This window comes from Nelumbo nucifera, chromosome 8 (assembly GCF_055504915.1).
Source record: "Nelumbo nucifera cultivar China Antique chromosome 8, China Antique-T2T, whole genome shotgun sequence".
Lineage (NCBI taxonomy): Eukaryota > Viridiplantae > Streptophyta > Magnoliopsida > Proteales > Nelumbonaceae > Nelumbo > Nelumbo nucifera.
This window is the reverse complement of record NC_142656.1, coordinates 4,308,924-4,327,301: the sequence shown is the minus strand read 5'-3', so window position 1 is coordinate 4,327,301 and position 18,378 is coordinate 4,308,924. Positions and strand designations below refer to the sequence as shown.

At 36.4% G+C, this 18,378-nt stretch overlaps 1 protein-coding gene across 2 annotated transcripts; it reads left to right on the top strand.

Annotated features, from left to right (window-relative positions):
- Window positions 1–2,919: 2,919 nt before the first annotated feature.
- LOC104600652 (conserved oligomeric Golgi complex component-related / COG complex component-like protein) lies at window positions 2,920–17,664 on the top strand. Of its 2 annotated transcripts, XM_010263729.3 has the most exons (13): window positions 2,921–3,057; window positions 3,139–3,264; window positions 3,354–3,506; window positions 7,180–7,328; window positions 12,480–12,557; window positions 12,649–12,742; window positions 12,959–13,033; window positions 13,499–13,795; window positions 14,734–14,801; window positions 14,889–14,943; window positions 15,154–15,292; window positions 16,943–17,127; window positions 17,228–17,664. In XM_010263729.3, exons 2-13 carry the CDS (start codon window positions 3,145–3,147, stop codon window positions 17,498–17,500), a joined length of 1,686 nt encoding a protein of 561 aa, XP_010262031.1. In that variant the 5' UTR covers window positions 2,921–3,057; window positions 3,139–3,144; the 3' UTR covers window positions 17,501–17,664. The 2 variants fall into 2 exon arrangements, with proteins under 2 accessions (XP_010262030.1, XP_010262031.1); XM_010263728.3 differs by having other exon boundaries at window positions 2,920–3,264.
- Window positions 17,665–18,378: the final 714 nt, after the last annotated feature.

Here is an 18,378-nt window from a genome sequence, read left to right as displayed (position 1 = left end):
GGTTGCAAATTGATTAGATGGAATTCAGATTTGGTATGTATCCAAATTTGATAAAAATAATTCCAATAAGAACTTGATACATTCAAATTCAATCCAATACATAATATATGATAGATATCTAAAACATAGAATCAAATCCAATATATATATAATATGAATCCTGTTTTTCCAATTCGTTTTTATTTAAAGCTATGTCCACTGTTAAATTATTAATGGTGTTTAAACCATTTTCTTACTATTTCCACTCTTATCCTGTTTGGTTTATCCCTAATTCTTCTATACCATTCAATTTGTTTATATATCCGGGCATTTAAATTCAAATTTAATCTGACTAAAATATCAATAGATTTTATATAAAATTATAAAATTAAATCATCACCATCTAAAGCTTTGTCTCAACTACATGGGATAGACTAAAGGAATTTGTTTTGTCATTTCATTTTGTTTTTTTACCACTTCAATTCATGTTCTTTTTGGTCTATCCGTAACTATTGTAGCTCTTTTAGATTACAAGAGGATCACTTTTACAAAACTAAATATAAAAAAGGAATTGATCATTTTAGATGAATCAAAACTCAATTCAAGTCAAAATAATTTTTTGCAGCCCTAATATTATTGTTAGGCCCCATTCTTTTACTGCTATTTTATTTATTTGGGTAAATCCACTTACTCAGATAAGTGTTTCCTAGGTAAAATTTACTTTGATAAATTTATTTATCCATATTATTTTTGTTGAAACTTACACAAATAAATGTTTCATGGGTATTTTTGTATGAATAAAAGTCACTTTATTGCTCTTTTCGCTGATTGAAAAGTAACTTACCCACCTCTAATTAGATGGATAAGATCTTCTCAAGTAAATAGCCAAAATATTTACCTGAGGGAATGTATATTCTCTATAGATCCCACATACATTTGCAAAAGAACATGAGAAAATTGACAAAATTTCCTACCCAAAATAGCGGTAAATGAATGGGCCTTGTACTTGGATCAGGACTTTATTAAATTTCATCGGGTTCTGGACTCTAAATTGAGCCTAGTGTATTTAACAACATGCAAAGCAATCAACCCAACTTGCAATTATAACAAATGTGTTTTAAATAGCACTTGAAATCTATCCATTCATTAAAAAAAAGAAAAGAAAAATTATGGACAAAAATTATTCTAATAAGGTTAGAACTTATAATTTGCGGCCCAAATCTTGGTGGGTCCCAATATGTATCCACTTTTCTGATGTAATATGTGGTGCGCACTTGGGAAGGAAGAAAATTTGTTCACATCTTCACACTAAAAAAATGCCAAATACCCATTTTGAGAAGGCTGTTTGGTGAGAATAATGCTGATATTTATAAAAAAAAAAATTTACAAATCAGCCTTAATTTTGTAAAAACTCTCTTAAAGCTTTGGACATCACCCTGACTGACATAAATCAACATTAACTGATTATTGTATAGATATTTTTTGGAAGAATTAGTCTTACCAAATGAGAATTTTCACATTATTTGGAAATTGAGTGACATGGGAGATTTGTAAATTGCAATTGACAAATCAATTCCTCCAATCACAATTTAAAAAAGCGCAATTAGTTTTAGGTGCTACAAAAGACAATTCAAATAACCAACTGATTGGTGGTTGATTGATATGTTCGCTACTTCATTACAGCAGAGACCCAAAATCTTGTTGCCACCGGGGTTTGAGGGGAAGGCCGTAGACCTGGCAATTGGATTGGGTGGATCGGGTTCGGGTTGGGTCAAGATACTTTGGTTGATTTCGGTTTGGGTTGGGTTGTTAAATGCTAGATCCTAACTTTAAATGTTCAGGTTAGGATTGACCTTGGGTTAATTCGAGTCATCCCAAAAAATAACTGAAATCTAAAAACATAAAAAAAACATGAAAATGTCAAAATTAAAGGAATTAGCCTTAAAATTCCAAATATAAAATAAAAAAAATCGAACATTTAACAATTCAAAGAGTAAACAACAAAGAGTAAAGACTAAATAGAAAAAATTGAAGAGTGGAAACTTCTAACAATGCATAAATAGTCCCAATTAGACTTGGCAATCAGGTCAGCGGGTTGACCCATGACCCAACCCAACCTAGTTTTTTTCGGGTTTGTTTATTCCCCCATTCTGCCATTCATATAGCTAAATATGAGACCCTAACCCTGTTTTTTCAGGTTGGGTTGGGTCAGGTTCGCAGGTTGGGTCAATTTTTGCCAGGTATAGGGATGGGCTATCCATTATGTACCCCAATGTCAAATTGCTCAGGCTATGTTTGGTTTGAAGGAAAATGTATGAAAAGGAAGGAAAAGATAGAGAAACCTAAGGTTTGTAAAGGTTTTTCAACCTTTTCCTTCATTTCCCTACTTTTTCCTTCAAACCAAATATAGCATTAGAAAAATATATTTGATTCAAGAAAAGTTTTTATGTTTTTTTTTTCAAATCCCAATCACATAACAATCCATTACAAAATGTGGTGTTTCCCTTATTAAATTAGATTTTTTTATAAGAAAGCAATTTATATTTTAAAAAAAAAGATTAAGGGTCTATTTGGTTTGCGGTCATAATTGGAATTGAAATCCTTTAAAACTAAAATTAGAATGACGTGTTCTCACATTGTTTGGTTTAGACAGGAATGAGAGTGGGAATTAGAATTAGCAGGAATGAGATTTTATTCCCAAGGGAAGGGAGGAGCAGAAAATCTGGCCATTCTCTCAAATGGGGAATGCCATTATAGAAATGGGATTCCGATTTTACCCAACCAAACAGCTGAAATCGGAATAGCCCATTCCGATTCCGATTCCGATTCCAGACCCCTATTCCGATTCCGATTCCGATTGACTCGTTTTGGATCGGCGATCCTCCTTCCGAGTCACTGAGTTTTGGAACAATGACCTGGATCTAATTATCAAACAAATTTGAAAGCGTCGGAATTGTAAATTTGGATCTGGAGACAGTTCACAAACACTGAAAGAGAACCCAACACTTCAACCGCAAATCAGTTGATAAGTCAATCAGTTCGCTTGCTTCATCGGCGTTTCTCCCCTGAATCCTGTTGGTAATATTGGATCTGCATTTTGTGGAGTTCGAGCCTTACCAGAGACTCCAATCCTCTTAACTATCACTATTATTACTGAAGGCATTGATGGAGCCTGAGAATCCAGAAGAGGCGACTGTGGTGGCAGGTCTCCTCCCCCTAGCTTCCGCCTCTCAGCAACCCTACGTTTCAGAGCTTCTATCTTTCACCCTTGATCGCCTACACAAGGTTTTTCCTATTGGATATCATTTCAATATCACAAATTTATCTGAAAACTATGTACACAGTTCGTAAGGTTGTATTCGTACTGTCCTTAGGAGCCAGAGCTTCTTCGGGTCGATGCCGAGCGAATTCGTCGGCAAATGCAAGAGGTGGCGGTTGGGAATTACCGTGCGTTTATTGCCGCTGCCGATGCATTGCAGTCAATTCGAGAGCAGATCACGGCTGTCGACAAACATCTTGAATCGCTGGTATGTTGTTAACTCTTATTGTCTTGTTACATAATCTTGTAATTACAATTACAGTAATTGAAGCATCTAATGAATTAGCAGCATGTGTGAAATTAATCCACAACTCATTATTTCGATTTTCTTTATCCTGTTATGTACCATTTTTTCCTCTTTCTTTGTGTGCGTGGCTAAGAATGGAACTAGGAGATGCCTGTTGATCTTACAAAATAGAAATTTATTTATTCATCGAAAACTAATCAATTTTTATAGAAAACATGGGGTCCTCAACATTTCTAAATAAGATTACTAAAAGTTGTCGGAAAAACTTACCAGCTTCTTTGCTTCCATTGACTCTCAAATTAAGGTTTAGTGCATGGTACAGTGAGAACTAGGCTATTAAAAAAAGATTTATTTTATCCTTTGCTATTTCCAAGTTGTTACTGTTGTTCATGTAAAATATTGTAAATAGGCTCTTATGTTGCATAGATTATATAGCTTAATGATGAAGGATAGCATTTGGGGAAGGTGACTGGGTGAGAGAAAATAAAAAGGTTGTAAAATAGGCTCTTATTTTTGTGTTATCATGCATGGCAACCCCCTTTTTCTGCAAGTTTGAATCATTTTTTTATCCCTTTGGCATAATCAAATAAAAATTAATAGTTTCATGTGTGCATCAACCAATGTAATGATCTTCAAGTGTTATTTACCTTTTCTTGATGACTTATTTGCTTATTATGAAACTACCAATCATTGATTTTCTTTGGGATGGTCCTAAGGATGAGGAAAGATATCATCTTATGGACTGGACCAGGGTAACCTTCGTAAAAGAAGTGGGTGGACCGGGGATTAAAACTCTCCAGTTGGTGAATAAGGTTATTCTGCTTCAATGGTAGTGGAGATATGGTAATGAACCAAATTGTCTTCGTAGGTGGGTCATTAAGATGAAATATGGGGAGTAGGCATTTTGGATTGGAGTCTAAACCTCATCCCTATCGTTCTAGTGTATGGAGGAGCATTCTTACCATGCAGCTAGGTTGATGCTATTGTTGGAGATTCCTATGAAGTGATTGCTGATGAGGCGGTTTGGGTTCCAAGATTCAAATATAATGTCAATGATTGGGTAGCTGAGGATCTACTTACTTTTCTTTGTCACCTTCAAGAAACAAATGTTTTGATTAGGTTCTCAGTGGAATCCTTCTATAATGATTGTATAGTGGATCCTTTCCCTGGTGTTGGATTTGTTTTCCATAAATCTCTTCAAGGAGTTGCTTCTTTAGGTGGTCTGCTCACTCAAATAAAATCCTGATGATTGGCAATCTTATGACTAGGGGCAATGTGTTGATGGTTAATCAATGTATGTTGTGTGGCTCTGTCTTGGTGACAGTTTAGCACTTATTCATTGCTCTCTTTTTCCTTCCAATTTGGTGGCACTTCATCAAATTATTTCTTAAGGAACCATTGAACCTAAAAGCTTAAGCTGTTAGGTGAGGTCCCTGAATGGGTTTTATTCTCGAAAGCACCCCGTCATGCAAAAGGGTGGGAAAAATGGAGGGGTGCATCTGGACTTTAATGTGATAGGTGAATACCACTTAGATTAAAAGGAAAATTCTATAAAACAGTTGTAAGGTATGCTGTATGGAGTGGAGTCTTGGGCAGTCAAGAAACATGCCCAAATAAATGGGTCTGGCAAGGGGCAAACAGGAAGCAATTGTATTGGGCTCATCTGTAATCTGAATTTGTTTTTCTGTTTTCTTTTTCCTCTTGTTCTTTGGAGAGGACGCAGCTTGCGCTTCTTCACGGGAAGTTTGTATTTTCAGCTCTTTTATTAATGAAATCTTAAATTATTTATAAAAAAAGGGTGTGGCAAAAATGCAAATGCTAAGGATGAGCAGAAAAACTAGAAAGGATAGGATTAGGAATGGGAGAAAATATATTAAGATGGATTGTTTACGTGCACAGAATACCAAACTTCTTTAAACAGCCAAAGAAAAGAGGAAGGCTAATGTGGAAATCAGTGAGGGTGGCAATGATATGACTATATAGGAAGAAAGAAATGAGAGGATCTCCAATAAAACGAGCAGGCTTGTGGGGGAAATCACCAAATGACATTGTATGAATAGGAAGTGGCACTTTTGGCTCAAGAAAAGGAAAGAATAATCATGGAATGGAGACCCCCCGGAAAGCAACTTTATAAAACTTAACTTTGATGGAAGTGTTATAGGTAATCAAGGTGTGGTTGGGCTAGGAGGTGTCTTTAGATATTCAGAAGGCAAGGTACTAGGCCTATATTCAGGACCTATAGAGCAAGGTGGTTCTTTGACAGCAAAATTATTGGCCTTACTCCATGGTTTAAGGTTTGCAAAGAAGTTCGGGTTCCAGCATTGGGAGGTGGAAGGGGACTTCAGGTGGTCATTTCCTGGACAAGAAGCAATACACAAATCCCATAGGTTTATAGAGACACTTTTTAGGAAATTGAAAACATAAGAAGGAAGTTAACTGTTACATTTAAATGGGTGGGAAGAACATGCTTTGTACTCTTAAGGTGCTTTGTAATCTTGTAAGCGCTTGCATCTTTCAAAGTCAAAATCTCTCTCTGACACACACACACACACACACAAACACATGCACACATCCCTTTTCAAACACATGCTTGTTTAAAAGTTTTCAACAACTTTAGGCCTTGGGATCCCTTCCTTGTCAGGTTCTGTTCAGAAAGGATACAGAGACCCAAAAGGACAATTGGCCTTCCAATCGCATAGGATATTTACATTGAACCTAGGCAATTGTGATGATACTATCATGAGATATAGATTTTTTTTTTTGATAAAAGGTAAGGTAAAATTTATGATAGACATAGAAAATTGTTACAGATGCAACCATTGTGTAAACCACGGCCATTTCAAGCTCAACTGCATATACCAAGCAGCCCTATATTATTTTATAAGCCCCCTTAGCAGTTTCCATGATTGTGATATTGATAATTTGGAATGTGCTATATCCAACATTTTATACCACCCCAATAATATTTTTTTTGATGAATAAAGAAAAATTTTATCTCTCTCCATGGTGCTCCATTGTACTCTTTTTTATTAATGAAATTATTCTGTTACTGATAAAAAAACTACTGATTGCAATTTGCACATTCCAGATTGTTCTAATCATTCTTATTCCTTAAATTTTATGTTAGGTTTCTAATTCCTTATTACATTAGGTTGAATTTTGTCAAGTAATAGCCACCATTATATCACACAGATTAGAGATGATCTTTCTTAGTTGATATTATGGAGGAATGCAAAAATCAAGAAATATATCATACAGAAAGAGTTGCCTCGTGTGTATTGTGTAGCATGCTCAGTGAAGCTCATAGTTGCCATTCATATGGTTATATATGATTTCAGAGGTCATGGTTGATTCAACTGAATGATTGTAACCATCTATATTTCTTTCTATTAAAAACAAGTTTATTTATCTTTATCTTGTATTGCATACTAACAAATTGTTGGTTAATAAGCCATGGCATGTCTGTTTTCTGGTATTTATTCCATTTAGCCATTTTTCATGTCCAAGTTGCATTAGACATGCAAAATATGCATGTATATGAACCATACACACATGTTCTATTCACTTATAGTTTTAGTTCTTTATTTAACAAAATTACAGAACCTGAGGTTTTATTTTATTCCATTGTTGGCAGATAACTGAGGTTCCAAAGCTTACATCTGGTTGCACTGAGTTCATTGATTCTGCACAACAGATTTTGGAGAAGAGGAAGTTGAATCGAACACTACTAGCCAATCATAGTACTTTGCTTGACTTGCTTGAAATTCCCCAGCTTATGGACACGTATGTGTTTAATCAAATAGCAATATATAATTCACAGTCAATGTATTAGGCCCCAAGCCCATTTTTGTTAACATAAGGCATTTACAGTAGTATCCTTGTGATATTCTGTTTATGCATAAATTGACAGAAATATGAGAACATTTTTAGAAAATAATATAGTGACTAGTGGTACAGCACAAAAAATAAAAAATAAAATTATATCATACAATTTCTACAGTTGCATTATTTTTAGCAACTCTTTGAGTGAGGAATTGACTATTCTCATAATTTTGGGTTGTTAACAAGTCTTGCTAACACTATTTACTGTAGTCCAAATTAGCAAACTATTCATTACTTAGTTGTAATGCTTTTTTCTCTTTTTCAATTATTTGTTTCTTCTGAAGTAGTGGTAGTCTTGCAATATATGCTTTTGTTGTAGATTTACTCATATTTCTGAGGATTTTCTTTCTTTTTTTTGGAAGATGAAACAAAGTATATTATATTAATGATAAAAGAAGGGGGGAAAGAGCAAATCCATGACCATAAACCAATACAAAGCAAGACCAGAAAGCAAAATGGTCATCCCAAATGATTTTTTTTTATCAGTAACATAAAACTTTCATTAATTAAGAAAAAAGTTTAAAATACAATGGTGGGGGGAGGTAAACCCTCTTACCACACCCTCAAAAGGAAATTTACAGTGTAGCTCAGAACAAATGACTTCTTCCCACCCCCTGTTTGGCCAAAGCATCTGCAAATGAATTAGCACATCTTTTAACCCACCGGACACACACATCCATTCCTTGGGTTAGCCACCGGAAATGCCTTCGTTCATTAATGTATGCCCATAACCCATCATTTGCCTTCTCTATCAGCCAGTTACCACCTGCGAATCTCCTTCAATAATCAACCTGTTTATATTCAACTCCTTAGTCCTTTTTACCCCCTCCAAGAGGGCCAGAATTTCTGCTCTCAATGAATCTCCAACTTCAATTGGTCCTGAAAAAAGGGCTATAACTGAACCTGCCTCTGTTCTGAAAACACCACCAACCCCTGATGGCCCTGGATTTCTTTCACTGCTCCCATCAAAGTTGAGTTTGATAAAACCTTCCATCGGGGGGGGCACAGCCGATGGACATTGATTCTGCTAGGAGACGAGACTGCTATTTCCTGCCAATTGTTCACAATGGTCTCTATTGGAGTATCCTCAAATAGGTTCATTGTTTTTACCCATTGTGCTACCCTCAAAGAAATCACTTCTATAATTGTGTCCCTGCTTCTTACTTTTTCAGCAAATATCCTTTGGTTCCTTTCCTCCCAAATCGTCCAACAAACTGCTGCCCTAGTGCACCTCCACAAGATTTTCCCCCTCTTTTTGATCCAGCTACCAACTAAATAGGTGAAGAGGCTTCGAATGCTTGATGGGGGAGTCCACCTACAACCAAATAAAGAGAGAAATCACTCCCAAATAGATGAAATAAAAGGGCAGGATATAAGTAAATGAGAGCAAGACTCACCATTGGCTTTACAAAGGGTACACCAGTGTGGGGACAGGCACCAAAAAGGCTTATTTTTTTTGAAGAGGATCACAAGTATTAATTCTTTCCAAAGCTATTTCCCAACAGAGTGCTCCAACCCTAGGTGGGACCGGTCTTCCCCACACTTTTTTAGAAGGGAAGGGAATGGCAGGAGTAAGAGAAGAATGGGCCAAGGCATTGAAAAAGGAGGCACAACTGAAAGAGCCAAAAGAGGAAAGGGTCCAAATTCGGGAATCCCCCTTTGACGGTTCTAAGAAGACCTTTTGAAGTACCTGAACTAGGGACCACACCAACTCTATCTCAGAATCTCTGAGACCTCGTCTGAAACCCAAATCCCAATTAAGCTGAGGTCCTGAACCAACAAAAGAAACTAAAGATGAGGCAGTTAAGCTTTTGTACCTAGAAAGGGAGAACAGGGAAGGGAATTGATTCTTAAGTGGTGTCTCCCCCACCCACACATGTTCCTAGAACCTTACCATATTTCCAAACCACAAATTATACCTGACAAAGGGTAGAAAACAAGGAAGAATGTCATGGATGGCTTTCCAAGGTGCTGTTGCTAATGCTCTAGCCGAAATTCCTATGTCCCAGCCATCTACCGTCAGCCCGTGTATGCTCTTAATCACTTTTGTCCACAGTTTGTCTTGTTCCACCTGAAATCTCCATAACCACTTACCCAACAAGGCTGTATTCCTCTTCTGAATGTTCCCGATTCCTAGACCCCCTAGCTCCTTACTTCTAATCACCATTTCCCATCTTACCCTATGATCCCTCTTTTCCTCTCCCGGTTCCCATAAGAAATCCCTCATTATCTTCTCCAACCTTCTACAGGCATCCTAAAGACCAAAAGAAAGTAAACTGGCAGATTTGCTAAAGTTGATTTGATCAATTTAATTCTTCCACCCATCGAGAGATAATTCCTTTTCCAGGAGGCAAGCCTTTTTGAGAATCTATCCACCACCGGGTTCCAAAAATTCACGCTTCTAGGGTTGCCCCCCAGAGGTAAACCCAAATAATTCATAGGCCACTGACATATCTCACAACCCAATATTGTTGCACATTCAATTACTTCTTCATCTTCCATGTTGATACCTGCCACACAAGTCTTATTGAAGTTAACTTTCAGATTTGTCATTTTCTCAAAGACTTGTATCACCTCCTTCATATTCCTCACCCAATTCAGATCACCTCCCTCACAGGATAGTACAGTTATCCCAAATGATACTACACCGGGAAGCATTACAAACAGAAAATGAGGAGCCTGATCTGATCCAAATCCGACATTTTGGATTTTGGATCAGATTTGTATCCAAGGGTTTGCTAATGGATCAGGTTCAGATGTAGTTGGATCCGATCTGAATCCAATCCGGTTACAGCCCTAATAACAAACCCAAGACTCCAAAGTCTCTGACCAAAGACGATGGCCCAACAAACAATCAACCCCCGTCAACCACAACAATTCAATAATAGCAACATCCAAACCACAGCTCAACCAAGCAAAAACCAAACCAACCAAAAAAATGTCCCTGCAAGGTCTAAAACCTTGCAGTCTCTAGTTATGTTCTAATTATGCATGCTTTTAATCTTTTATTTGGATTTTGGTGTCATTTGGTGTTTGTGAGGGGACAAGGTGGTGATGTATCTCACCTTGTCCAGTTGGTCGATGACATCTTAGTTTCCCCTTTGGAGATGACTAAGTAGATTGTGTGGTCCCTTGAGTCTAACAGTTGTATCTGCATGTGTGTGCTATGATACTTGGATACCTGTATGCGCCATATGTGCTAATGTCAGACACAATACATACTGGATACAAGTTACAATACCGGATACTGGATGGGCACTTCTAAATAATCTATAGCATTTAAAATGGTATGTTTTAACAGATCATGCTATAAAAAATCTACATATGTTCAAAACAAGGGGTTAATAGGGATATTTTTTTATTGGCAAAAGATTTTCAATAATTAATAATTAATAATTAATAAAGAAACTTTGTACAACAATTGGACAAACCCCAGTTACATCAGATCACAGTTTTGCCCAAAATAAAAGAGGTCTGTCAACTCCCTGTTTTGCTAATACATCTTCCATTCCATTTGCAGTTCTTACCCAGCTGAACTTAGAATTAATTTCCTTTGCTAGGAGATCAATTTCCCTGAAAGCATGTCTATAGTTCCAAGGTGCCAAATTGACTTGCTTGGTCCAGATATGACTAGTTGTGAATCTCTTTCAACTTCCAAGTCCCTAACACTATTGGGCTAAATTGTAATGTAATTTTTATTCTTGTATTGGCTGGGTGAGTGTGCACCTCGCACCTCTCCTTGGGATGCTTGTAAAGTTGTAATGATTTTATTTTGAAGTTTCTTAATAAAATTTCATTTACTTATCAAAAACAATCTGTATATGTAGAGTTTCAATTAAATCTAGCAAGAGAGAAGTTTTAAGAATTGACACTTAATTTAAATGCTAGGGTTAAAAGCACGATATAAGCATATTATATGGGATACTTATACCTTTATCTGTCTTTGGGGTTTTGGGAAACAGTGAATCCCTGTTTCCTGTATCAATATCTGGGCATCATAATGTGCATGTACACTTTGTGTGTGTGTGTGTGTGTTGCAGTATTGCATGTCTCTCCTAAATGGATGAAGTTTTGTGTTGGACACATGTCAGATTTTTACACTTAATGGATTCTTGAGGGACACTTCTACGTAACATTTTCCTTTCTCTCCTTGTTTATTTGACATAAATGAACAGTTAATGTACACTATGTATGCCATTTTTCATACAAAATTTTATCAAGAAGTAACAATGATAGATTTTTAAATCTTTAGATATATAAACATACACACTTTTCCATAGACATGTCAGTGAATTTTGTTTTCTATTTTGCTGGGTCTGACTCCCAAAAGCATATCAGGTTCTGGGTTTTGATTCCCCTGTCTGTGTCCATGCAACACTTGTGTGCCAGACTGCCAGGGGGTGTTTTGCATTGTGCTTGGATCCCATGAATATTAACCATTTCCCTTAAATATCATCTGAAATTAACTACTCCAAAAGTTAAGTTTTTGAATGGGAAGAGGCATGTAACATCATCACAGCTGATGTGCAGCATGTGCTTTGGTGGAGTAGAAAAACAGTTGTCTTTTCATGATTGTTTTATGTGTAATGGAAGGTAACATCTTTTTTCGATCAATAATGGAAGATAATATCCCTGTACATATGTGGTGAGTGGAATTCACAATCACTTCTTGGAGTTGGCTGTGGTATCTTTGGTGCCTCTCCACAGCATATTTGTAGGGCTGTCAATGGGTTGGGTCTACCCGGCAGAACTGAGCCGATTATGTTGGTTCTGGTTCTGCAATTTTGTCCTGATTAATAATTGGGTTGGGACTGGTTCTTGATGTTGCAAATTGATTCAGACCAAACTGATTATATAATTAATAATTGGGTTGTCCTGATTAACCATGGGTGATGATGTACAGCCCTTTGGGATCTTTATAGTTCTTCTAATCTCCTTATATTTTACCATTTATCAAAAAATACTTCTAGTTGTATCTGTTTTGTAGTTTTAATTAAACATCTATATTTATCATGATTTTTTGAAGCACCACTTATATCCTACTTTCTGCAGATGTGTAAGGAATGGAAACTATGATGAAGCCCTTGATTTAGAAGCCTTTGTTTGCAAGCTATCAACAATGCACCCAAAGTGAGTTTCATGTTTGTATCCTTTAATTCAATTAAGGTTTATTTTAGCTGCAAACCCTGTGATGGTAGCTAATGGAGCTTCTCGTACCAAGGGTACCTGTCATTCAAGCATTAGCAGCAGAAGTTAGGCAGACCACCCAATCTCTTCTTTCTCAGCTTCTCCAAAAACTTCGATCAAATATTCAGGTACGCTTTGTGAACTTGGAAAGAGCATATTAATTTCAGAATGTTTTTTTTTTTTTTTTTTTTCTTTTATGTTCATGGAAGATGTGCTTCATCATGTATATTCCATTTCCTTTCTAATTTATATGGGTTGGAGTTTTTTCTGATCTTTGCATGACCATCCTATTATATATATATATATATATATATATATATATATATATATATATATATATATAGTTGCCAGAGTGTCTACGTATTATTGGATATCTACGGCGTATAGGAGTATTCGCCGAATCTGAAATGCGTCTACAGGTACATCCTTTTTCTCCCTTATCAATTGTAAAATGAATTTATTAAAATATGCAAAGAGATGCACATAAAAGAGGTCTGAAATGTATCTACAAACATGGCTTTGAGTGAAGTTTGTATGTATTTCAGTTTCAATTTTTAGGAATTGCAACAGGTACATCACTACATCCTTTTTCTCCCTTATCACTTGTAAAATGAATTTATTAAAATATGAAAAGAGATGTACAATAAAAGAGGTCTGAAATGTATCTACAAGAATGGCTTTGAATGAAGTTTGTATGTATTTCAGTTTCAATTTTTAGGAATTGCAATTTGATAAGATAGATGATTACAACATTTAAGTTACTACTTTATGGTTGATTCTTTAGGACATTAAGTTGGTATACAGTTAAGAACTCAAGATTCCGTTTTTGTCTGTTGTGCCTTTGCTCTCCTTAGATTTTGACAGAATTCTTATCATTTTGGCAGTTCTTGAGATGTAGAGAAGCATGGCTAGCAGGCATTCTTGATGATCTGGACCAGAGAAATGTCTATGAATATTTAAAAGGAATGGTGAATTGTCATCGTATGCATCTTTTTGATGTTGTTAATCAATACAGGGCCATATTTGCCGATGATACATCTGGAAGTGAAGAAAATTATGATGGGGGACTTCTTTTTAGTTGGGCTATGCATCAGATTAGTTCTCAGCTTAAGACTCTAAAGACCATGCTCCCCCAGGTTACTGAAGGCGGGTCACTGTCAAATATATTGGATCAGTGCATGGTGAGATTGTTTGCATTTTTGTATGCATGTTTCTTGTTTGTTTGAAGCTTTGCTTTTTAATTAGTCATATGAGACTTTTTTATGAAAGGGGAAGCCATGGGTTACCTGACTTTTCTGTTGCATAATTTTTCTTTTGTTTTTTTAGTGGTTACATGAACTGGGCCCTGCAATTTTATACCTTAGATATATGGATCTCTAGTTCCTGTGCTTTGTCACATCGACATAGATCCTTGCATTTTTTACCATACATGAATACACTTTCAAGTTTATCAGCAAAAAATGGCATTTTATTTGACAAGTAAAAGGGCATACAAGAGGAAAACAAGTTAATAAGGTCAGCTTTCTTCACCAAATATTACATTAATATGGAAAATTGGAAATCTCTGTAAGTGTTACTAGCTTGGCAATCAAGAGAATGAGATGTTTGAACGTTGAAGAGAGAACTGGATTGTGAATTTTGTTAGAAACATAACCTCCAGGTCGCACGGGACTTGCTATTAATCACATCATGCAATGATTTTTCAGTCAAACAAAATCTTTGGAAGTCCTACCTGCCGCAGTATGACCAATACTGACTCCATTATTCACCAGTTAAATGTCCATAAAAGTTTGACCTGTTACCCTTTTTTGATAAGTTTGATCTGTTAGTTGGATATGAAGTCTTTGACACTGGATCCAACAAGTGCTCATTGTCAAAAGTTCAATATAGTTCGTTTCATATGGTTTAGCTCATGAAGTTTACAATTTTGAAAGTATCTTTAAGTAAGCTGATATACATGAGAATGATACATAAACTGTAAAAGAAGGTAGCTGGTACAACTGAATTTTGAATCTGTCTGGGACACCAGTACAACAAAGGGGTTTCACAAATATTTTTCATAAAATGAAGGGTGTATGCCAAAATTGATGTCCACCTTCTTCTTTTGTTCTCTTGACAGTATTGTGCCATGGGCCTTGGCTGGGTCGGACTGGATTTCAGAGGCTTGCTTCCATCACTCTTTGAAGAGTAAACAAACATTTCTAGTTCTTTTTCTACTGCAATCAATATTAATCAATGTAATGTATCATCTAACCTTATGTGATTTCCTTACAGTGCAGTGCTCAACTTATTCTCGAAGAATATGAATACAGCAGTTGAGAATTTCCAGGTATACAGACTAGGAGCAAGGATTTGTTTTTGGTTTATAATACTGTTAACGATGATAACATTTTCCATTGAGAAGTGTTAAGAATCATCTCAATGTTGAGTTTGATTTAGAAAATAAGTGGGCATAATAGTTTGGACGTTTTGATGTGAAACAAACAATCAGCTTGCATTTTGGTGCTTGTAATGTAGATTTTCTATTTTTCTCTGTCAGTTAGTATTGGATTCGCACCGTTGGGTCCCATTACCAGCTGTTGGGTTTTCGGTCAATGGTGCCACCGAGGACAGTCAGGAGGATGTGACTCCTCCTCCTTATTTAATGGAGCATCCACCTCTTGCTGTTTTTGTTAATGGTAAGTTTGGTGATTACTTTTTATGGATCGCCTTCTAGAATTGGGTATGAATTCTTCTATCTTGTGTTCATTAACTGTAATTGAAAATATTTGTATGTGGAACCTTAGTAGTCCTCTTTTGCATTAGCTATTGTTTTTTCTTTTCTTGTTCCTAATTTCAAGTAGGCAAGTCTATTAATTAGTGAAGAGAAGAGCGAGAACTCCATAATACAATACATCTCAATGCTGTCATTAAAGAATCATATTTAACCTATAAATATTCAACTTATAAATCAACAATCTAATTAGTCAAAGGATTAACCTCCAGAGCCCAGACCAGGTAGTAAAATGGTTTTTTTCAATAACAAATCAAAAAATTTTATTATATAAATTATAGGATTTCAGTGGAAGAAAAAAAAGGAAAAGAAGAGAAGAGAAGAGTGTGATGTTCAACTTACTCTTTGCTCATTCAAAGTATGATATTCAACATCAATAGGATCTTTGAATGCAATTACTTGGTAATGATTCAACTCCTCCCACATACCCTGAAGAATGGAGAAATATGAAGACAGACTCTTTTTCTCCTTGATGAAAGCTTGCAATTTCTTGTTCAAGTTGTTAGATCTTAGCAATGTTCTTTTGGGATTAAGTCTTACTGGTTTTTTTCCATGCTTTGGCAACAGTATCAAGAAATAAAAAAGCCTCTCAACTTATGTAAAGTTGCTAGAGTTCAAAAGCTAGGAAATATGTAGAAAAACTAGAAAGATGAGAAAAGAGGAACAGAAGAAGAAAGAAACAAGAATTTGGAAAATGCAAGTCTTGGGTTGGATGGGCTGATTCACTCTCAAGGGTGGAAGGCTGTTCATTTTTCTGATACTTGGGATTGTTACCTCAGACAAAAATCTATTCTGAATCACTTTAAATCATTCAGGACATGTGTTTCTGTTGGATTTGTTGGAAGCATAATATCCTAGAATTCATTGGATCTTCCACAACACCTGTTGTCGTGTTGATCACTTTGGCCTTGGTTCCTCTATGGCACTAGCCTTTGCAGAGAAGAAGCATTTCCACCATCTTGTTACTAGCCTAGGTGTCAACTTAAATTCCTTTTATTGCATGGATAATAACCACATGGGCTTACTGATACACATCATAGATAATACCACATGATTCCCAAATTCTGTACTGGCCTAGGGAGTAGGGACTAATTGAAGTTCATTTAGCTGCTAGTAGACAAACAGTATTGTCATTCATATGCATTATAACGTGTTTTGCTTTAATAATATGTGTTGAACCTAGTTTCCATTTCAATATGTAATATTGGAGAAGTAACATTGATAAAAAAAAATATCCGAGATGTGACCACTTGAGGAAAAACCTTAAAACAAACCCAACACAAGAATGAACATTGTAGAATAGCTCTTATATCCATGGATTCATTTTTTAGGTTCATGATTTATATCAGGTTTGGAAAAGGATGTGAAATATTCTGATTTGCAGTGACTGATAGCCAGCATGAAATTGATATCTGTGATGCCTTTTGGGATTAATCACCTTTAGTTCTCTTCATTGCTGAACAGGATTCATGTAGCCAAGCCGATACATTTGGGACGAGGCTTAGTTTAGTTGAGTTGCCTTCGTTGCTTTATGTTCCCTCCCTTCTTTTTGCAGGTGTCTCAGCAGCTATGAATGAACTACGGCCTTGTGCCCCAGTAAGTTTGAAACATGTGTTGGCTCAAGAACTTGTCAAGGGATTGCAAGCTGTCTCTGACTCATTAATGAGGTATAATGCGTCTAAGATGCTCCGAGCAAACGAGTCTGTACTTTTTCTCTCACTCTGCCGAGCTTTCATAGAGGTGAGATTGTTAGACATGGAGTAAGTTCCATTCACACCCTGCATGAATATTTCTTTGTTCTATTGTTTTTATCTTCACTGGAACATGTTCCCGTTTATAGGTTGCTTATCCACATTGTGCAACATGCTTTGGGCGGTGTTATCCTGGTGGAGCTGCTCTGATCACGGAATCAAAGAGTTTGTTTGATGGCATTAGTAAGTTATTGTCAGTCTCTGCAGCAAGAGAACTCCCCAAACCTGTTGACACTACAGAGGGAAAGCATATTACAGAGAATGGTGGAGAAATGCCGGTGGCAGATAATGGTGTTCTGCCTGTCACTGCTACAGATGAAGGTGGGCAGGATACGAAGCAGACTGATGAAAAGAAAGAGTGAGATGTAAAGGTTTGTATGATGAAGTGAATTTTTTGAAATCCATGTAAATTTTGAGGAAGCCACATGTCTTTTCGGCCTATATAGGGTTGTCTCGTTCTGGCGGGAAAGGAAAAATACAGGTAACCTTAATTTGGTAGAGCATGATAATATTGTTAAGAGACCAACATATCCGCTGTGTCCCATTTATTCCATGAGCGTCAACTGATGCCTTTGGACCAATCGTGCTGTGCATCCCTGTTTTGGTTGGAATTGGACACTTGGACACTTGGACACTCCTTAGATTTCCTTTGACTGGTCATTCAAATTCAAGGTTCAAAGTATCGATACTTATAGGTTGATACGTATCATGCCGGTAACTTTCCGATATATGCCCCTATAGGGATTATATTGGGTTTGACCAAGGATAGTTGGGGCTTAAACCAACCCCTCTGAACTGATTTTGAAAAGAAAAATAAAACATAAAAAGTATTGATACATGCCGATACGCCTAACCAGTGTATTGATACTTTGAACGTTGTTCAAATCAACCCACAGCCTGACCCCTAATTCATTGCATCCCAGGCTACGATAATAAGCTTGACATTGCCCAACCACAACTACATGCTCTGATCACTGATACCATTTTGAACAGAGCTCATTCATTAGGGTTGTTAACCTCATGGACCCGAACGGAAAGACAGTACTTCCATTAAAGGTGGAAATTCTATGCATGAAGCCAGGGTGCCCACCTTTAGGAATGCTTAATAGATTTCTTCTCTTTCATTTCATTTCATTTCTTTTCATTTTTTTTGTTTGTTAAAGCTTTTCAGGTATCATACCTTCGCAGTATTATAAAAAATTATTTATTTAACTTCTGAAGTTTGATTCTCTTTTCACCA

Excerpts from the sequence above, each read along its gene's own strand:
- LOC104600652 (XM_010263728.3), top strand. The coding sequence starts at position 3,145 with ATGGAGCCTGAGAATCCAGAAGAGGCGACTGTGGTGGCAGGTCTCCTC. Across the intron at positions 7,329-12,479 it reads ATTCCCCAGCTTATGGACAC|ATGTGTAAGGAATGGAAACT; the intron begins GTATGTGTTTAA and ends TACTTTCTGCAG. Across the intron at positions 13,796-14,733 it reads ATATATTGGATCAGTGCATG|TATTGTGCCATGGGCCTTGG; the intron begins GTGAGATTGTTT and ends TTCTCTTGACAG.